This window comes from Nymphalis io, chromosome 28 (genome assembly GCF_905147045.1).
Source record: "Nymphalis io chromosome 28, ilAglIoxx1.1, whole genome shotgun sequence".
NCBI classification, from domain to species: Eukaryota; Metazoa; Arthropoda; class Insecta; order Lepidoptera; family Nymphalidae; genus Nymphalis; species Nymphalis io.
In genome coordinates, this window is record NC_065915.1 from 3,584,733 (window position 1) to 3,603,769 (window position 19,037).

The 19,037-nt window shown below is 32.5% G+C and overlaps 1 protein-coding gene across 3 annotated transcripts in view; it reads left to right on the forward strand.

The window, feature by feature from the left end:
* LOC126779145 (coatomer subunit zeta-1) overlaps positions 1 to 19,027 on the forward strand; it is a 127,941-nt gene extending 108,914 nt beyond the window's left edge. Inside the window, exons 1-6 of one of the 3 annotated variants that reach the window (XM_050503007.1) lie at positions 9,432 to 9,570; positions 10,047 to 10,192; positions 10,899 to 10,998; positions 11,917 to 12,050; positions 12,601 to 12,691; positions 18,915 to 19,027. In XM_050503007.1, the coding sequence (XP_050358964.1) occupies positions 9,535 to 9,570; positions 10,047 to 10,192; positions 10,899 to 10,998; positions 11,917 to 12,050; positions 12,601 to 12,691; positions 18,915 to 18,962 (555 nt within the window). In that variant the 5' untranslated portion in view covers positions 9,432 to 9,534 and the 3' untranslated portion in view covers positions 18,963 to 19,027. Of the gene's footprint in view, positions 1 to 9,431; positions 9,571 to 10,046; positions 10,193 to 10,898; positions 10,999 to 11,916; positions 12,051 to 12,600; positions 12,692 to 17,501; positions 17,619 to 18,914 lie in introns of those variants that run through there. The other 2 variants (XM_050503011.1, XM_050503009.1) reach the window with 2 other exon arrangements.
* The last annotated feature ends 10 nt before the right edge of the window (positions 19,028 to 19,037 follow it).

Here is a 19,037-nt window from a genome sequence, read left to right on the forward strand (position 1 = left end):
CGTTGAAGTCCCCCATTACAACAGTGAAATGAGTCTTGTTGGTATGTATGGCTTTAGATAAATCCTCATACATGACCTCAACCTCATCGTCGGAGTGTGTCGAAGTCGGCGCGTATACCTGTATGACCTTCAAAGAATACCGCTTGGTGATTCTGAGTATAAGGTACGCCACCCTAGCCGACACGCTCTCGATTTTCACAACGTTGTTAACGAGGTACTTGTGGACTATGAACCCGACACCACCTTGAGACAGTTGATCGCCCTCTCGGAAATAGAGAAGGTTACCGGATTTCAGGATCATCGTATCCTCCCCCTGTCTTCGGACTTCGGATAATCCGACGATATCCCAGTGTAACTTGCTCAATTCTTCCTCCAGTTCGATGATCTTCTCGTCGGTCCGCAGTGTACGCGTGTTATATGTTGCCAGGGCCAGAGGTCGTCGGTGTTGGTAACACGAAATCTGCCGGGGATTCTTAGCACCCCCTGCCCCGCCGTTACCACAGCTGTTACCAAGGCTAGGAATAGCAGGGCTGCCGGGGACTAGGGACCGTGGTTTAGTTGCGCGAATCATGAGGGGATATGCCATAATCGCCACGCTTGGCAGACGGGTTGGCGATCGCAGTAAGTTAGTCATAGTACTCAGAGAGACGCTGCTGCCCGTTCTCTGGTGTATATTCCCTCGGGTCGACTTCTACGCCCCCCACGGGATGAGACGGGGTGGTGATATTCGTCGCCGTCACCACACGGCAAATTTTTTTTATATTTATTTTTAATTATCATGAGAGCATTAGTAAATATTATATACGAATATCAATATACATATACAGAACATATAGACATATTTCCGCTTCAACCTTAGTCGTCGGCTTCCAAAAAACAAGTGATGAGCAACTCCGAACCGTGACATTGTACAATGGTAAGGATTTGAGGCACTATACATTGATACATGTTTCGAATGGAACCGGTCTTCAAAGAGTCTCTCGAGACTATGAGATCTATTTTTAACAATAAACAAGTTAAAACCGCGGCTTCGCCAGCATAGGATTCACTTTATAACGAAAATCCTACAAAAGCTACCATCATGCATTTTAACTCACATTATGCATAATTTGAAATATATGTATAATATTTAAGCTATTAGATAGCAAAGGTCTAAAATAAAAATAAAAGTAGTTGCTTTACTCTACTTTACTTTATAGTTTATTGTACACCACAAAAAGAAAAAAATACAAAACATGGATAGAGCCTAAATAAAAGTAGCATACAACTTTGGTTTATCGATTGCTTTGGTTTTGATAACTCGCAAATATACATATTAACTTAACAAGAGGCAGTTATTTTGAAATCACAGACAGATACTACAATTTTATTTATTAAACTTTTTATATTTATTTATTAAGCAATACTTGATATTGCTGTGTTCCGGTTTGAAGGGTGAGTGAGCCAGTGTAATTACAGGCACAAGGGACATAAAATCTTAGTTCCCAAGGTTGGTGGCGCATTGGATATGAAAGCGATGGTTGACATTTCTTACAATGCCAATGTCTAAGAGCGTTGGTGACCACTTACCATCAGGTGGCCCATATGCTCGTCCGCCTTCCTATTCTATAAAAAACAAAAAAAAAATTAAATATTTATTTATTGAACATAAACTAGTTGATTCTAGCGGCTTCGCTTGCATTATTATTTTATATCTACTCAGATATTTACTTGTGAATAATTTTCTTCGAACGATAATTAAAAACATACTTTTATATATTATTCTAATTATAAGTATGAATAATACATTTTTAAGGTTTATCTACATTTTGAGAGGTGTTCAATAGATACTATTTTTTTTTTTATTATTATTTTAACTTAGAAAATAAAAATGCAAATGCGTTGAACCTGAACATACTACAAATGATATATTTAAAGGATGAGATATTTGTCACCTGAATACCATTTTTCTCCGTAACAGCCCTGTGAATGTCCCACTGATGGGACTTGAACACTGAAGGCTTCCTCTCCTCTTTTTGAGGAGAAGGTATGGAGTTTATTCCACCACGCTGCTCCAGTGCGGGTTGGTGAAATACACATGTGGCAGAATTTCGATGAAATTAGACACATGCAGGTTTCCTCACGATGTTTTCCTTCAACGAAATGCACGAGATGAATTATAAACATAAATTAAGCACATGAAAATTCAGTGATGCTTGCCCGGGTTTGAATCCACGATTATCGGTTAAGATTCACGCGTTCTTACCACTGGGCCATCTCGGCAACTTTTTTTTAGCATTTCTTTCAAACGATCATATTTTGTCATAAGTCATTTACGGACGGTCAAATGGGCCTGACGTTACGTAGTCACCACCCATAGACATTGACGATGTAAGAAATATTAACAATTCCTTATACCGTCAACCTTGGGAACTGAGATGTTATGTCCCTTGTGCTTGTTTACACTGGCCGACTCACCCTTTTCACCGGATCATAGCAATACTGAGCATAGCTATTTAGCGGTACAATATCTTATGAGTGGGTGGTACCTACCAGTGGGTGGAACCTACCCAGACGGGCTTGCACAAAGCCCTACCTAGTATTATTTATTTAATAACTTCACAAATGTAACTTATATAACCAAACATCATTTACCTAACCTAACCTTTGAGCAAACGTTTATTTAAGCTCCATGTTACCAAAAGTGTACAATATATATAAATGATTATAATTTTTTTTGCAAAGAATTATCGAATATAAAATTCATCCTATATACTATACCGCTTAAGATAATGGGAGTGGTGAAATATACAAGTAAAAATATATAATAAACTTTCCCCTGACAAACCTTACATTTAAAACTGTCTTGATAAGTAGTATTAGTATACATTTGAAAAAATCGTCTAGTATATAAGTTATTTAAAAAAAACTACATATCCACTGTATATAATTTGAATCTATATATTACAGACCAAGAAACTCTTGTATATATTATTTCAAAACATCATTGCAATAATATATTATCTTTATCACAACATCGCCGCAACAATTTTGTAACAAATATTAGTATTTGAAATATCAAAGAGCTTAACTGAAATAATTTATACATTTCTCTTCCCGATATTACGTCTAATTTTAACTATTATGGTATCTGTGGCACGACATTTGTCAGTGGCGTACGTGACAAGAACCTCTTTACAATATAGTGTTGCCATTTAAAAAATTAATGAGAGAACAAAATATTTCGGATGCAATTAGTCTCCAAATGCTGCAATTAGTCTCGTTGAGATGTTTAACAAAAAGTGCTATTGAAGGGCTTTTTTTAGATTTGCTATATTCTGATACCCATTGATCGAACCAGTATCTTATAAATTAATATTCATTCCATTAATCAATAATTATTTGAGATATAATTTTCGGACGACGGTGCAATGCTAACTTCACTTCGATCTAAGCAGAGTCGTGATTTGAACCAAGTGTACCTACCTATCTGACGTAATACCTGCATTTTGTGTACGTCAATAGGATTATTTAAAAAAAAAGTAATTCCAAGCTCAGTAAACTGATTCGTGTTTTTTTTTTAAATTGAAATATAAAAAACTTACAACAGATGCATCATATTATGTTTAGATTTATAAAATAAATTATCAGATTCCTAAAACAAAAATGTACCTACATATATTATATTATGAGATCGTGTCGTTACATATAAATCGAAACGAGGAATCATTTCAAAGTCAGTTTTGGCGTTAAAATGATTTAAATGAGCCTAGTCCAACGAAATTTATGAATCACACCAAAATAAACGTCAAATATAACATGAGCCCAGTTCATCACAAATTGGTGTTATTTCAAGGGTCAATATATATTAGGAATTGTTAAATTCGTTTTTTGCTAGCCGAACGTTTACGAAGGCAGTTACGGTACGAGATTCTATTATTAGGCGTCTTTTAGGTATTTTAGTAGCAATTAGTTGGTGAAATGCAATACGGTTTGACGGAAGGATCAATTTAATGTAATAAGGAGGAAATTTTAAAGGATACTTATATACCAGTATAATTAATTATCTTTATGATACAATAATATTATAAATACGGGCTTGTATTTTTGTTATTCAATAACGCAAAAACTGCTGAACGTAATTAATGTTGCATAGGATATATCCTGACATAGATATTATTTATTTATTCAATATGGCACACAAAACAGGTCGGCACTGTTAACAGGTAAAATATATATAATAATAGACATTAGTTACAGAGCACAAATAAAAATCACTTAACTTGTATAAAACATAGAAAAGAAAAAAATTCCAGTTGTCAAGAAAAATATTATATTAATCAATTAATATTGAAATTAAGGATGTTAACCATACTGTTACAGCAATCAAGAAATGCATTTTTAATTATTATCTGTTATTCTTTTTTTATTGTTTAAAAACAATTATTACATTTTTTTTATGGAATAGGAAGGCGGACGAACATATGGGCCACCTGATGGTAAGTGGTCACCAACGCCCATAGACATTGGCATTGTAAGAAATGTTAACCATCGCTTACATCACCAATGCGTCACCAACCTTGGGAACTAAGATGTTCTGTCACTTGTGCCTGTAATTACACTGGCTCACTCACCTTTCAAACCGGAACACAACAATACCAAGTACTGCTGTTTTGCGGTAGAATATCTGATGAGTGGGTGGCACCTACTCAGACGAGCTTGCACAAAGCTCTACCACCAGTGCAGGGCTAACGAAGTGTGAGGAAAGTAACAGCTAGTTATAATATAGTTTTAAATAGACCATTTGTAACTATTATTCGCATTCGCACAGCATTGTGGAAAAAACTCCAAGCAATAAGAGCATAGGTGGCGATTTAAGTGATCAAATCTCACCAGACCTGTTCCCCGTACCTTTCGTGTATATTCTTGATCAGTTACGACCCCAGTGACAATTCTCAAAATATACTGAGCACATAATTATAGTGCACAAGTGTGTGCGCAAACACAAGTATACCATATTCCAATCGAAGTAGGAATAAAGTTAAACAAACCTAAGATTTACAAATTGCATGCAATTTTCTAATTGTTCTGCTGTATTACGCACTATAAGCTCTTGATTATTTTACCTTTATTTATAATACAATACTATTCCACTTAACTAATTTTAACCACATAAATTTAACTTTCGAAATTCCGATTACAACTTCGCGGACATTGAAAACACCATTATTATATAATAAAACACTATTTCATTTAACTACTTACTTCCACTTTAATTTTACTTCCAAAGTTCCAATAACAACTTCACTGACATTGAAGACCATTTTAGCGCTAATCCATAGTGGATATCATAGATTATTCAAGATCTCGACCAATAATATCGCGTCAATTGATATCGGTGTCAAAGTTGTTTATTTCGCTTTATTCCTGTTGTGGTGGGAATAGGCTATACACTCTCTGTTATCCAACTCTCATAATCCAATGACACGACAAAACCGTGACGACAATATTCAGGCACAAAACCAGATGTTAAAGTCATTACGTGTAATTATATATATATATATATATATATATATATATATATATATATATATATATATATATATATATATATATATATATATATATTCGCCGGGAGGGCAAATGACTCTACTCCACCTGATGGTAAGTGGTAGTAGAGTCCAAACGCGACGACGGCCAGTACAGACGGGAAAAACGTTCTGCACTAGCCGCCTTCGCCTTGCCGGCCCGCAAGATGCCTCTTCACGCCTCGTTTGAAGGAACCCGGGTTGTAAGAGGAGGGGAACACGTGAGATGGTAAAGAATTCCATTTTTTAGAAGTGCGACAAAGAAAGGAGTTGCCAAATTTCTTTGTTCGCGATGGAATTGATGTCACAGTTAGGCGGTGACATCGAGAACCAGCTCGCGTGGACTTAAGAAGGAAGGGGGAAGCAGGAATTAGAGATAATAATTCCTCAGAGCACTCGCCGTGATACAGTCGATAGAAAGCGCTCAGTACTACTATCTCACGGCGCAATTGTAAAGGTTCAAGGGTGTTTGTGACCTTTACGTCGCCAATAATGCGTACGGCACGTCGCTGCAACCGGTCCAAGGCCTCCAGTAGGTACTTAGCGGAGCCATCCCAAAGGTGCGAGCAATATTCCACGCAAGACCGTACCTGTATTTTGTTGTGGCGTGAAAAAACGCCGCACCTTGTTCAGAACTCCGAGTTTCCGTGAAGCTGTTTTTATAACAGCCTCGATGTAATCCCTTGGACTAAGGTCGCAGCGAACGTCAATCCCCAGCATGGCGATTTTGCTTTGCATCACCAGCGGAGTACCACAGGGGGAGGGAAGAGGGGAAAATGTTGACTTTTTCGCTGTGAGAGCGCATATCTGTGTTTTCTTGGCATTAAACTTAACAAGATTATCAGAGCCCCATTTGGCGATGAGCCCTAACGTCCTATCGAGTTCAATGACAAGATCCTTCCGCCTCTCCTCAATTTCCGCTCGCCCAGCCACTGCGCGTCCGTGGTATCCACCATGCGCTGTATTATCGTCTGCATAGCAATGTATGTTCCTAAGAGAGAGCATATCATTGATATGCAAAAGAAAGAGTGTGGGAGATAGCACAGATCCCTGGGGGACCCCAGCATTCACTACATAGAATTGTGAAGCGCAACCATTAACTAAAACACGAAGGCTACGCTTGTGTAGGAAGCTGGCAATCCAGGTGCATAGCTGAGCAGGCAGACCATATGCCGGCAGCTTGGAGAGAAGACTTCTGTGCCAGACCCTGTCGAAAGCCTTGGAGATATCGAGGCTGACAGCCAACGATTCTCCATGCTTGTCGATAGCTTCACCACAGAGGTGTGTTACGTACGCTAGAAGATCACCTGTGGACCGTTTTTGGTCGAAACCCGTACTGACGATCATTAATTAGACAGTGATCTTCTAGGTAATGGATCAGTTGGTTGTTTAAAATACGTTCCATCACCTTAACAAAGTACTGAGGTGATAGCTATTGGCCGATAATATGCCGGATCAGACCGATCCCCTTTTTTGGGAACCGCTTGCACATTAGCTCTTCTCCAAGCCTCCGGCACACATCCCGAAGAGAGAGAAAGTTGGAACAGGCGCGTTAACACAGGAGACAGCTCCGCTGCGCACTTATTCAGCACTATGGCTGGTATTCCATCGGGACCGCTAGCTTTCCGTACATCAAGTGATTGCAGCTCCGCACGCACATCACTTTGCCTGATTTTGATGTCAGGCATCGTATGGCCACATGAAGGTGTAGGTGGCAGCGCACTACAATCAATACAATATATATGGATCGGTATATATTGGAACTAAGATTGGCATATAACGAAGCGAAACAACTCAATCAAAAAATAAATAAAAAACTAAAAAAATGCCACACACGCGATATACACGATTTCTGTGGTGATACAATTTCAACCACATATAGTTGAAACCAATTCATTAGTAAATCATGCTTGAGAAATATTTAAAATGACAATTCAAAAAAATTGCAAGAACCTACTTAAGTAAAGTAAATTTCGATTTGATTTTATTGATTCCTGTTCCTTTCCTATTTACTATACTATTATGTATTTTATCAACGCCCATAAACATTGGCACTGTAAGAAATATTAATCTTACCGTAAATTGCCAATGCGTCACCAACCTTGGGAACTAAGATGTTATGTCCCTTGTGCCTGTAATTACGCTGACTCACTCACATCCTTCAAACTGGTATACAACAATACTTTGCCGTTTAGAGTATAATATCTTCTGATTGGGTGGTACCACTACCAAGTAAAAGTTGTAGTTATAATTAGAAAATAGTTCACACCCAACCACTACGCAGCTTAAAGAGCTTTTTTATATATTTTATATTGATAGCGGTCGACACTGATTTATTGAATTAAATTATAAGTATTCATAAAAGAAAATTCCTGTATGAGCATTATTTGCTGGTCTTTTGCAAATTGCTAATCTATAGCCAATAAAGTCAAAATCTACTTATACAATTATAATTCTTATTTCTTCGATACCTAATTATACACACTACGATTTCTTTGTTTAAATTATATTTACGACAGCAAATCATACTACAAACTGCCTAACATTTCCAAACTAACCACTAACTTAAATGTCTCGCTAGAACTATTTGCTGTGATGTCGCTATAAATTTACAATTTTGTAAACAAAAATAGTCGTTCCATTAAACCGAAGCATCTAAGTTCTAATGTATGTCGAAACATCTTTTGTAATTTGATTCGCTGACATCAAAAGGAACGTCTGTTGTCTATTCCCGGCCGCCATCTTCCTCCATAACGTGTCAAATGCCGCGAAATAATTAAAATTAGTGCTGTTATTTATTGGTTACGACTAAATATCAAATTGGTGTTGGATATTTTTAGATTTTATGTGTATATCTTTGTTTTATTTAAAAAAAAAAAATTATTTAATTAAATAAAAAATATATTTTATTGTATTATATTATTTAAAGATAATTTATTACGCACACATCACACATGACCGATACAAAACCAAGGTCTATTTTAGACTTCAAGTGATCTTGAGTGATTTTCAGCGCCAGTCGTGGGCGAAAGGAGCAGTCGCCTCAAATATCAGATGTTACGCTAAAATATAAATGTCAATAAAAATGCAAATAAAATAATATCGTTATTATTATTATGTAAAATATTTTGAGATCCAAACGGCTGCGCGTTGGAGACTAATCAAGGCCATATGTTCTTTTCTAGATAAGGTGATGAGGACGATTTAAGCATCAAGGGTCAAGACTCAAATTGCGCTACTTTGGTGGAGCGTAAGGAGCACTAAAACACAACCTTATTCTGCCCTAAATTCTGTGATCGGTGCTGCCGATGCTTTTAATATCCTCCTTATATTTTTGCTACCATTGAAATGCCTGCAGTGACAGCCCCATCTCCGGCTACATTTTTAGTAAACGAGGTAGTGTAAGACAGTCTGATAAAGATAATGGCGTAACCTATATCAATTTAACAAAAAAAAAAGTTTGATGAATTTACATAACGCAATCTCATGAGGAATATAAAAGCCCTCGATCGGTATGTAATCTTATTTATTATTATACTATTAAATAATGTGGTTTTTTTACTGAATAAAATAAATTTGTCTTTATATTTGTATTAGTAGTCAATAGAAGTTTATTAAATAACCTGAGTTAAGCCGAGTAAATAGTTCTACTAATTCTATAGATATTACATTATATATTTTTATTGATATAAACAACAAACTATCAATAGATAGTAAATAAATTTCAAAAGATGTCTAATCTGGTTATTTTATTATATAAATATAAGTGTTTTTGTATTTTTTTTTCTTTTCGATTTTTAATAATGTAGCTGTATATATCTAGTGATGGGCACTCTGATTGTAGTTGGCATTTGGCACGTCGGCGGTACGTCACTTTACATTACTGTCAAATATATAAACACGTCAACTCGGGCTTGATAATAATTTCAGTGTAATTTAAAAAAACAATCTCTTATAAAACAACAAAATGGTTCACACGGGAACAATTGATGGAGCTTTATTTGTAAGTTTATTATCATTTGTAATGAAAAATATTATTTACAATAAAATGATGAAATAACCAAACACTCAATACAAATACCCGATTAAATTAGTTAAATGATTAAAAACATAAGTAATACCATCCCATTCAATATGACATGATAAAGACAAATTAGATATGAAATATTTAATAGTCTTACGATAATAATTACTTGTATTAAATAGTTTTTTGGTTTGTTTTACATATTACAAAGAATTGAGTTAGCAAAACCGTTTTTTTAAATCGATTGATGTAAATGCTTAATTATTATAAATAAATGAATTAATTAAATCAACTTGCGTAATAGCAGACTGATAGGTACCTTCACCTTTTGAGGAGAGGGGTCCCTCTGTAGAGAGGTCCCTCTCTACAGAGGGACATTTTAGGAGCTTTATGATAACAGACTTGGATTGTATTTATTTTAAAATTATTAGATTAAGGCTTTTTTAAACTTTCAGGAACCAACTCTCTACATAGTCAAAGGAATGTGTATCCTAGACAATGACGGTAACAGATTACTTGCAAAATATTATGACAAAGATATTCTGCCAACAGCCAAGGAACAGAAGGCATTTGAAAAGAACCTCTTTAATAAGACACACAGGTAAAATATACTCAGTATTATAGAATTCCATGATATTATAACTTATTTTGGCTACCGTAACCATTTTTAATGGAAACTTGGGTGAATGCAAATAGAAAGTTCAGGTGAAAAACCTACTGTGTTTACATGCTCTCCAAAGCATACATTTTTTACATATTTCAGCTAAAAGTAAATGTATGTAAATAAAAATTTACTAAAATAACAGTTTGTCAATAAACTTGATAAAAAGCATTTTCGGTTTTGAGATTTATTTGTCATGCTGATGATCAGTTGCGTATGCATTGTTTTTTTTTAACTGAAACTGCTTAGGGTAAATTTACTAAGCTTACAAAGGGTAGCTATTATTTATATTATATAAATGACACCATTCATCATATCCTTTTTAAGCATAACTTGGTCGTAAGGGAGGTACCACTAACTCATTACATACTGTACCACCTAAATATTCTGTATTGTGGTACAGTACCACCTAAATATTCTGTATTATTGTGTTTTCGTTGGTAGGGTGAGTAAGCCAGTGACACTTCAGGCAGTAGGCTTAACATTTAGTCGCCAATATCAGTGGTACATTGGCAATGTATGGAATGGTTAATATTTCATACGGCAATGATGTACTACGGGCACAGGTAGTAAGATTCACCATCAGCGGATTCAGGTATATTATAAGCATAAACTATTTATTAATTCATATAAATTCATATTTTAGAGCCAATGCTGAAATTATAATGCTGGATGGGTTGACATGTGTCTACAAGAATAATGTCGATCTCTTCTTCTATGTCATGGGAAGCTCCCATGAGAATGAGGTATGTTTAAACTATCTTCATTATAATATAATTATTGTGTAAAAACACAGTAACACTGGACATTGGTTGTGACTGGCTCTGTCGTTCATGAAAGAATGTGATGTTTCTTTAAATATAAACTGTTAATTTATTTAAAAATGTAATTAGTTACTACCTTTTGCTTCTGTTATTGTTTTTTGTTCTTTATTTAAATATTTTTATTTTCTGTTTTTATTTTATTTTTGATTTGTATATTTTGTAATTGTGTTTGTGAATGGTGTGTGCTCCTGCAATGGATTGTGCATAGTTAGTTTTAAGTTAATGTAAAAATGATTTGAATGTGTGTTATGTACAACTGTTGGAGATCCAAATAAATAAATATACAATTATATATTTATTATAGTTCCTTTTACCGTCTTTGGGATACCATTCAATGATTGCCATACTCCATTTGCCTCTGTTATCTTGCATCATATGGCCTGTCTACTGCCATTTCTGTATTTTAGGGCGGTAGATGTACATATGGCTGATTTTGATCCGACTCATGCAGGTTGTGTTGCAATGTTTTCCTATGTTGAAATACAAACATAGTTCGGAATTCTTTATACTCACATTTTATCTTTTCAAAATCGACTCTGCTCATATTTACTCACACAGTATCAACGACTTTTGTAACACTACCTTATATAATATAATAATTACACTTTTGAACCTGGGATCTAGGGCCTTAAAGGTTAGGCAGTTAAAAATAATACCCAAAATAAAATTGTAATTTTTAACCTATCAATATCTAGTACATAAAAACTGACTCCATTAAAAATTATATAAAGAACCCATATAATAGACATAAGTACTAAACTATCCTGTTGCATAATTTATGAAACTAATATTGATGGGGCACCTTATAATATTGCTCAATCTCTTAACTATCTATTTCAGCTAATCCTTCAATCAGTCCTCAACGCCCTTTATGAGTCCGTCAGCATCCTATTAAGGAGGAACGTCGAGAAGCGTATGCTCTTGGACAATTTGGATGCTGTGATGCTGGCCTTCGACGAGATCTGTGATGGAGGGTGAGCTTAAAATAAATATATATCTCTTATAATATAATCTTCCTCCTGATTTCTAGAAGCAAGTGCACATCTCTAGATAATTATAGAAATTATAAAAAAACAATATCTTACTTTCTTGTGTTGTAATGCCATTAGTTTTATTAGTTCTTTACGTAATTTGTGTTTTATTATGTAAATTCTTGTATATAAAGTTATTGTAATTTTAATAGGCGCCATATTAATACAAAAAAAACACTCATTTTCCTTTCTACAAATTTCATCTTTCTAAACTCGTATTGATACTCAGTCACACGACAACGGACAACATTTGAGTAAAAATTTTTGAAGTTTTTCCATTATTCTGCTCCAATGCGATTGCAGGCTTAATAAAAAACTTATTTGTTATTAGGAAGACAAACAGGTAAACATATAAAAATATTAAATTAAAAAAACACACACACCAATCAAGTCTTCACAAAAAAGCATAGCAGATTGTTGACTAAAATAATAAATGATAAAGTAAACAGTGATTAAAATGTTAATTCTATTTAATATTATTTATTAATTACAGAGTAATCCTGGACGCTGATCCAACATCCATCGTTGGTCGAGCAGCTCTCCGTACTGAGGACGTACCGCTGGGAGAGCAAACAGTAGTCCAGGTAATGGACCACTTTAATAAGTTATTTTGGTAGCTCTAAATAATATTCTGTTTCATTAACAATTTGTATAAGTTGTAAACAATATAAAAAAGTAGTTAACAAGTTTCTTATTTAATATTAACTTTTGAATTATTTTACAAGAAACATTTAAAATTAAACAAATAGTAATAATAGTTAGTCTTCTCTGAATAATAATAATTCGATTAAATAGTTTATTATTATTGACTAGACCCATGCTCAACGGGATCAAATAATTAAAATATTCTTTATATAAGTATAAGTAGATCCATAAAATCGCTTTGAATCGTCATGGTAACTCAATATCAACTTCTCAAGTTCACATATCGTTTAACCTAAACTAAAACATATAAAAATCACTATGATTCTAGCTTAACCTGTTTCTGCCAAAGAAAAAGGGTCGTTTACACCCCACTAAAAAGTATTTCTATATTTTTCTAGTATTTTGATGATTATATATATTTATTACATATGTACATAGTTTCTATGTATTATAAATTAAATGTTTTAAATCTAAATACAATGAATTCCACAGAGAACTCTAAGGTTCACTGGAAGCTAATTTTTTGGTCTTTTTGAGATAGATCCGCTTTGTACATGTATAATAAAAAATAGCATTAAGTATTTTTTGTCCATGATAATTTTTTCATATTATCTGTACAAAGAAAAAAAAAAACAAATAAACCCTACTACTTTATTTCAATGACATAAGGACTAAAGATAAACAAATCTTTCTAAATATATATAAATATTCCATACCGTAACCGTAACAGCCTGTGAATGTCCCACTGCTGGGCTAAAGGCCTCCTCTCCTCTTTTTGAGGAGAAGGTTTGGAGCTTATTCCACCACGCTGCTCCAATGCGGGTTGGTAGAATTCACATGTGGCAGAATTTCAGTGAAATTAGACACATGCAGGTTTCCTCACGATGTTTTCCTTCACCGTAAAGCACGAGATGAATTATAATCACAAATTAAGCACATGAAAATTCAGTGGTGCTTGCCCGGGTTTGAACCCACGATCATCGGTTAAGATTCACGCGTTCTTACCACAGGGCCATCTCGGCTTAAATATTAAATATTCCATGCAAATTGTTAATAACTCAGAAGAATATAGAATATTTCGCACTACAAAACTACAGACCGGTCTCGATTAATACACCTTTATTTCTAATAACACATCACTACTACGAAATTCGGATAAAAACTTCGTTCACATTAAAAACGCCATTTTTTCACGAATCCATAATTAATATCATATCAATTCAAGGCCAAACTTTCTCCTTTCAAACTTGTTTATTTACTTTAACTTGTTTCATTCGAATGGGCTGTATATAGTTTTATTAATAAACTAGCCTGGAAATAGTAGTATATATTTAATTGTTTACGCTTGTACAAATTTTAATGAAATAATATATATTATATACATATTATATACTGTGTATATGTAATAGTTGACTGTAGATAAAATTTAAAGGATTGCTTGCTTTGAGAATAGATTATGTATTTTAATTGAGTTCAATTGTTCAAACAATTGTTTATTATTAATCTGTACCACCATTTTGAAAAATTACATAATTTTAGTAAGTGGCCGTTCATTTATTAAGTAAGTTTTTTTTTTCATTGAAGCTGTCTTCGCTATGTTGCTTTTCAATATTATTTTTTTAGTTGAGTTTGTATATAGATACAAACAAAAGTGTTTTACAGTGATAAATATATATATATATATATATATATATATATAAATGAATATACAGGTTGTTTTAAATTCATTTGCATTGATTGATCATGTTATACAACTAACTTTAAAGCAATATTTTAATTTTTATAAAATTCAATCGCTATCTCAAGCTCGTAGAATGTTATTATGACTTAGCAGAAGTCAAATTTGAAAGTATTTCAAAAATAATTTTTATGAGGAATAGCATCGCATATTAAGTAATTAATGATTAAGGAATTGAGTGGTGATGTGGTACACTAGCTCATTACTCCGTAATCCGTAACAGCCTGTGAATGTCCCACTGCTGGGCTAAAGGCCTCCTCTCCTCTTTTTGAGGAGAAGGTTTGGAGCTTATTCCACCACGCTGCTCCAATGCGGGTTGGTAGAATTCACATGTGGCAGAATTTCAGTGAAATTAGACACATGCAGGTTTCCTCACGATGTTTTCCTTCACCGTAAAGCACGAGATGAATTATAATCACAAATTAAGCACATGAAAATTCAGTGGTGCTTGCCCGGGTTTGAACCCACGATCATCGGTTAAGATTCACGCGTTCTTACCACAGGGCCATCTCGGCTTTCTCGGCTTTTCTCGGCTCAGCTCATTACTGCAGACCACCAATTACCAGCGACCCCACAACCAGGAAGTACAACTAATCACTATACTATAAATCCAGAGTCAAAGAATTGTCTATTAAAGGAAAAAAAAAAACAAAAACGTATTTGCATTTGGTTTAATAAATAATAATATTTTGGGGTTGCGCTAACAAATAAACTATTATCAATACTGTGAGGTCTCCTGCCCTTATAAACAATAATTACTAATTGCGTACACTTGAGTGATCTTCTTGATACCATATAAAACTCATTGCAGAATTGTGTAATGTCAGAAAGTTATATGCGAGATTGAATTATGATATTTAAATGATATACAAGTGACATATGAAGTGAGTTCTTACAAAATAGCACTGCAGTTAAAATATGATATGTAATGACTTTACTTATTTTTTTTCCTTTTATAATTTACTGGCAGGACAGAAACGCAATTTTTTTTTAAATTATTGCTTTTTTGTTATAGCGCAGAGCTAAAGCAGATTAATATTTAGAGCAATCAATTAAAATATATATTTAATTTTGAATGAAATTAATATCATATGAATTATTAAACAAAACAATTGTTTTGAGCACACCATCACAAATAATAATAAATAATAAGAAGATGGTTTATTTCTTTAACTTAAACTGTGGGGAGGGGTACAAGTTACTGAGTTAACCTGTGCTAAGAATCCCAGCTCTTCCACATAAAAAAATCAGTAAGTTTGACTACTAACTGTTCTTAAAATATATACAATGAATACATAGATGTTATATAGTTTAGTTTTTTTAAACAGATTGGTAGTTGATATTAAAGCGATCAGACAAATAAACTCTTCAGCTTATATATAATAGTAAATATGTAAAACAAATTGGCTTTCGAATATCAATCAAATATCAACCTTACCTAAAAAACGAATGGCCACTTGGAACTCTATAAATAATATAAATATATTAATTATTTAGTAATAATTCATTTTTCTATAGAACTTGTAATGAATCGAGCTGTTCTAGGCTCTAGCTAAGTCTATCTTATGTGGCATTTGTATGTACATTGTATGCGCAAACTCACCGTGTATGTAAACAGCTTAAGTTTCGTTTAATTAAATTCGATTTATGAAAAAAAAACGTTCTAAAAAAAGTGAACAAAAAACATTGCCATATATTTTATGAACAGGGTACCATAGTAAGATAAAAGTCGTAGAACAAAGTATTTGGTAAATAACAGACTGTAAAACCATCAATCACTAAGAGACAAGGTTATTGGTGTCATGTGTGGGGTTGCCAGATAAAATATGATCTTTGACATAAATAAAAAGTTTAGTGGTCGAAATTTGAACATAATAATTATTAAAAATTTGAAGAATTTACATGAAATTGATTGTATCGAATATATTTTATTATTAATAACGCTAAAGCTAGTCAATAGCTACCAAGCAACAAAATCTCTTGACAAATAGAGAAAATGATACTGAACTCAAATGAGTTGTATATAAATATATAATAGACTATTTCAAATACTACTAAAACTACACACACGTATATATATATATATATATATATATATATATATATATATATATATATATATATATATACATCCGTATTACTGGTGGTAGAGCTTTGTGCAAGCTCGTCTGGGTAGGTACCACTTACTCATCAGATATTCTACCGCAAAACAGCAGTACTTGTTATTGTTGTGTTCCGGTTTGAAGGATGAGTGAGTATATATATATATATATATATATATATATACCAGTATATATACCAGTATATATATATATATATATATATATATATATATATACCAGTAGGAATAGAGGAACAGACCAGATAGTAATTATAATTTATTTACAGTTAAAACTTCCGCTGGAGTTATAAAAATAACATAACAATATCATTCAAATTTCTTATAATTAACTAATTCTAGTGTAATTTTTTTCCATAATTAAAACCCCGATATTATTATTTTTTTCCTGTATGATATAAAATATTGACGTTCCTTTATTTATTTCTTCTGGCAACCCAAAACATACTGCTCTAGATCATATGCAAATGAATGAATGAATTAATTTAATTCAGTTAATAATAACTTTATGTATAATAATTTTTACACTCATTTGGTGCTAGAGTATATTTTTTTAAATGATATTTCCAAATAAAAAAAAAACAAATTGTGATAAATCGTATAATAATCGTTTTAAAATATATTATAAAAATAATAAGTTATATAATACATATAATTAAACAAAACATATTATTGATAAATGATGAATTTTTTGTATTATTGTTTTGTATGTACTTCATTTTTGTTCCAATAAATATTTTAATCTTATTTTTTGTCACGTTTTTATATCTCATCACTAACATCTATATTTTGGTAACTGGCAATACTTATTTAATATTTTCATACTTTTTTTAAAAACATTAACAATGTTGCTATTCTTTAAATTTATTTAACATCCACTTCCACATTTCAGGTTCTGTACAACCTAATGAATAACAATTAGTAAAATTCAACAAAGAAAATGGCAACATTACACGTAACAATTATAGTTTGTAGCTGTTAAATCTTAGAATATATTCATAGCTAATTGTTTTTGTTTTTTTTTATACTTGTATCCTTTTTTTCTAACATTAATTGAACATTATTATTTATATGCAGAGTAGTATTTATATGTTGGGGTGGATTTTGTATTATTTTTTTAATTTATCCTAACACGCTTAACCTACTAATTAATCACCTTAAATTTTATTTTTTTGTTTGTATGGTGCAAACATGGAAATGTAAATAATTTATTTTATTTTTAGAAATGTATGCAATTAATGCATCATTATAAGTATCCTAGAACATATCATAAAAAAACGTCAGAATATATTTGTAATTATAAGAACTATCATCAAATTTTTATATGCTATTCCAATGACAGGACGAGGACGAGTATGCGATTATATACATATAAGCTCTGCAATATACATAATTTATCTTTATTAATAATATTTCACTTAACTATATCTCTTGCCTTGACTTTCATTTCACTTGCGATAACAACATCGCCGACATGAAAAACATATTTCCATGATTAGAATACCATAGATTATTCAACGACCATAGATATCATGTCAATTCGAGGTTAAAGCTGTTTATTTACCTTTAAGCCTTCTGTCATTCGAATAGATTATATATAGTTTTGCTAATTACAGAACTAACTAGGATATACTAATTAGATATTTCATTGTTTCCGCTTGTACTAGATCAGTTTTTTTTTACTCATCATTCTCTTCTAGAATTCTCTATATGTGAATTTTAAATCAAGATTTTAATTAAACATTTTTAATTAATCAATATGATAATTTTTAAAACATATATTATATTATTTTTTAAATTTAATTGTACATTTTATGTTGTTGTATACATTTTCTAAGTACTACTCCTGTTGATATTAAAATATATTATTTTTTCTTTAAAATTACATTTTATTATACAAGTTATTTTATTTATCTATAATGTTACTACATTTGCAATTGAAGCCAGCGTGGACGGACAAATCGAAAGTACAAGGAAAACAAACATGTTGGAGTCTCCAGGTTGATTTTGAAACAAAAGCATCATCATTTTATATGGAACTGAATTCCTATCCTATCCTCTGTAGAATAGGATATAAGATAACATGCGTCATTTGAAGAAAATTAATACTCTTTACATGTATCTGTTGGATCATATTATAATAAAAAAACATAATATTAATATATATAAACATTATATATTTATGTTAGATGATTTTGAAAATGTCTTGAGAGGTTATTGGTTATGACGTCATTGATACATGTTAGTTGGAATAATTATAATAGTAGGTTTGAACACAAAAAACTTGACATTTAATTTTTTTCAGGTCCTACAATCCGCAAAGGAGCAACTTAAGTGGTCTCTCCTCAAATGAAAAATAAATAATTTAAGAAAACATCATATAAAACTTTATTTAATAAAATCTTGATGGTATATAAACAGCTTTTCA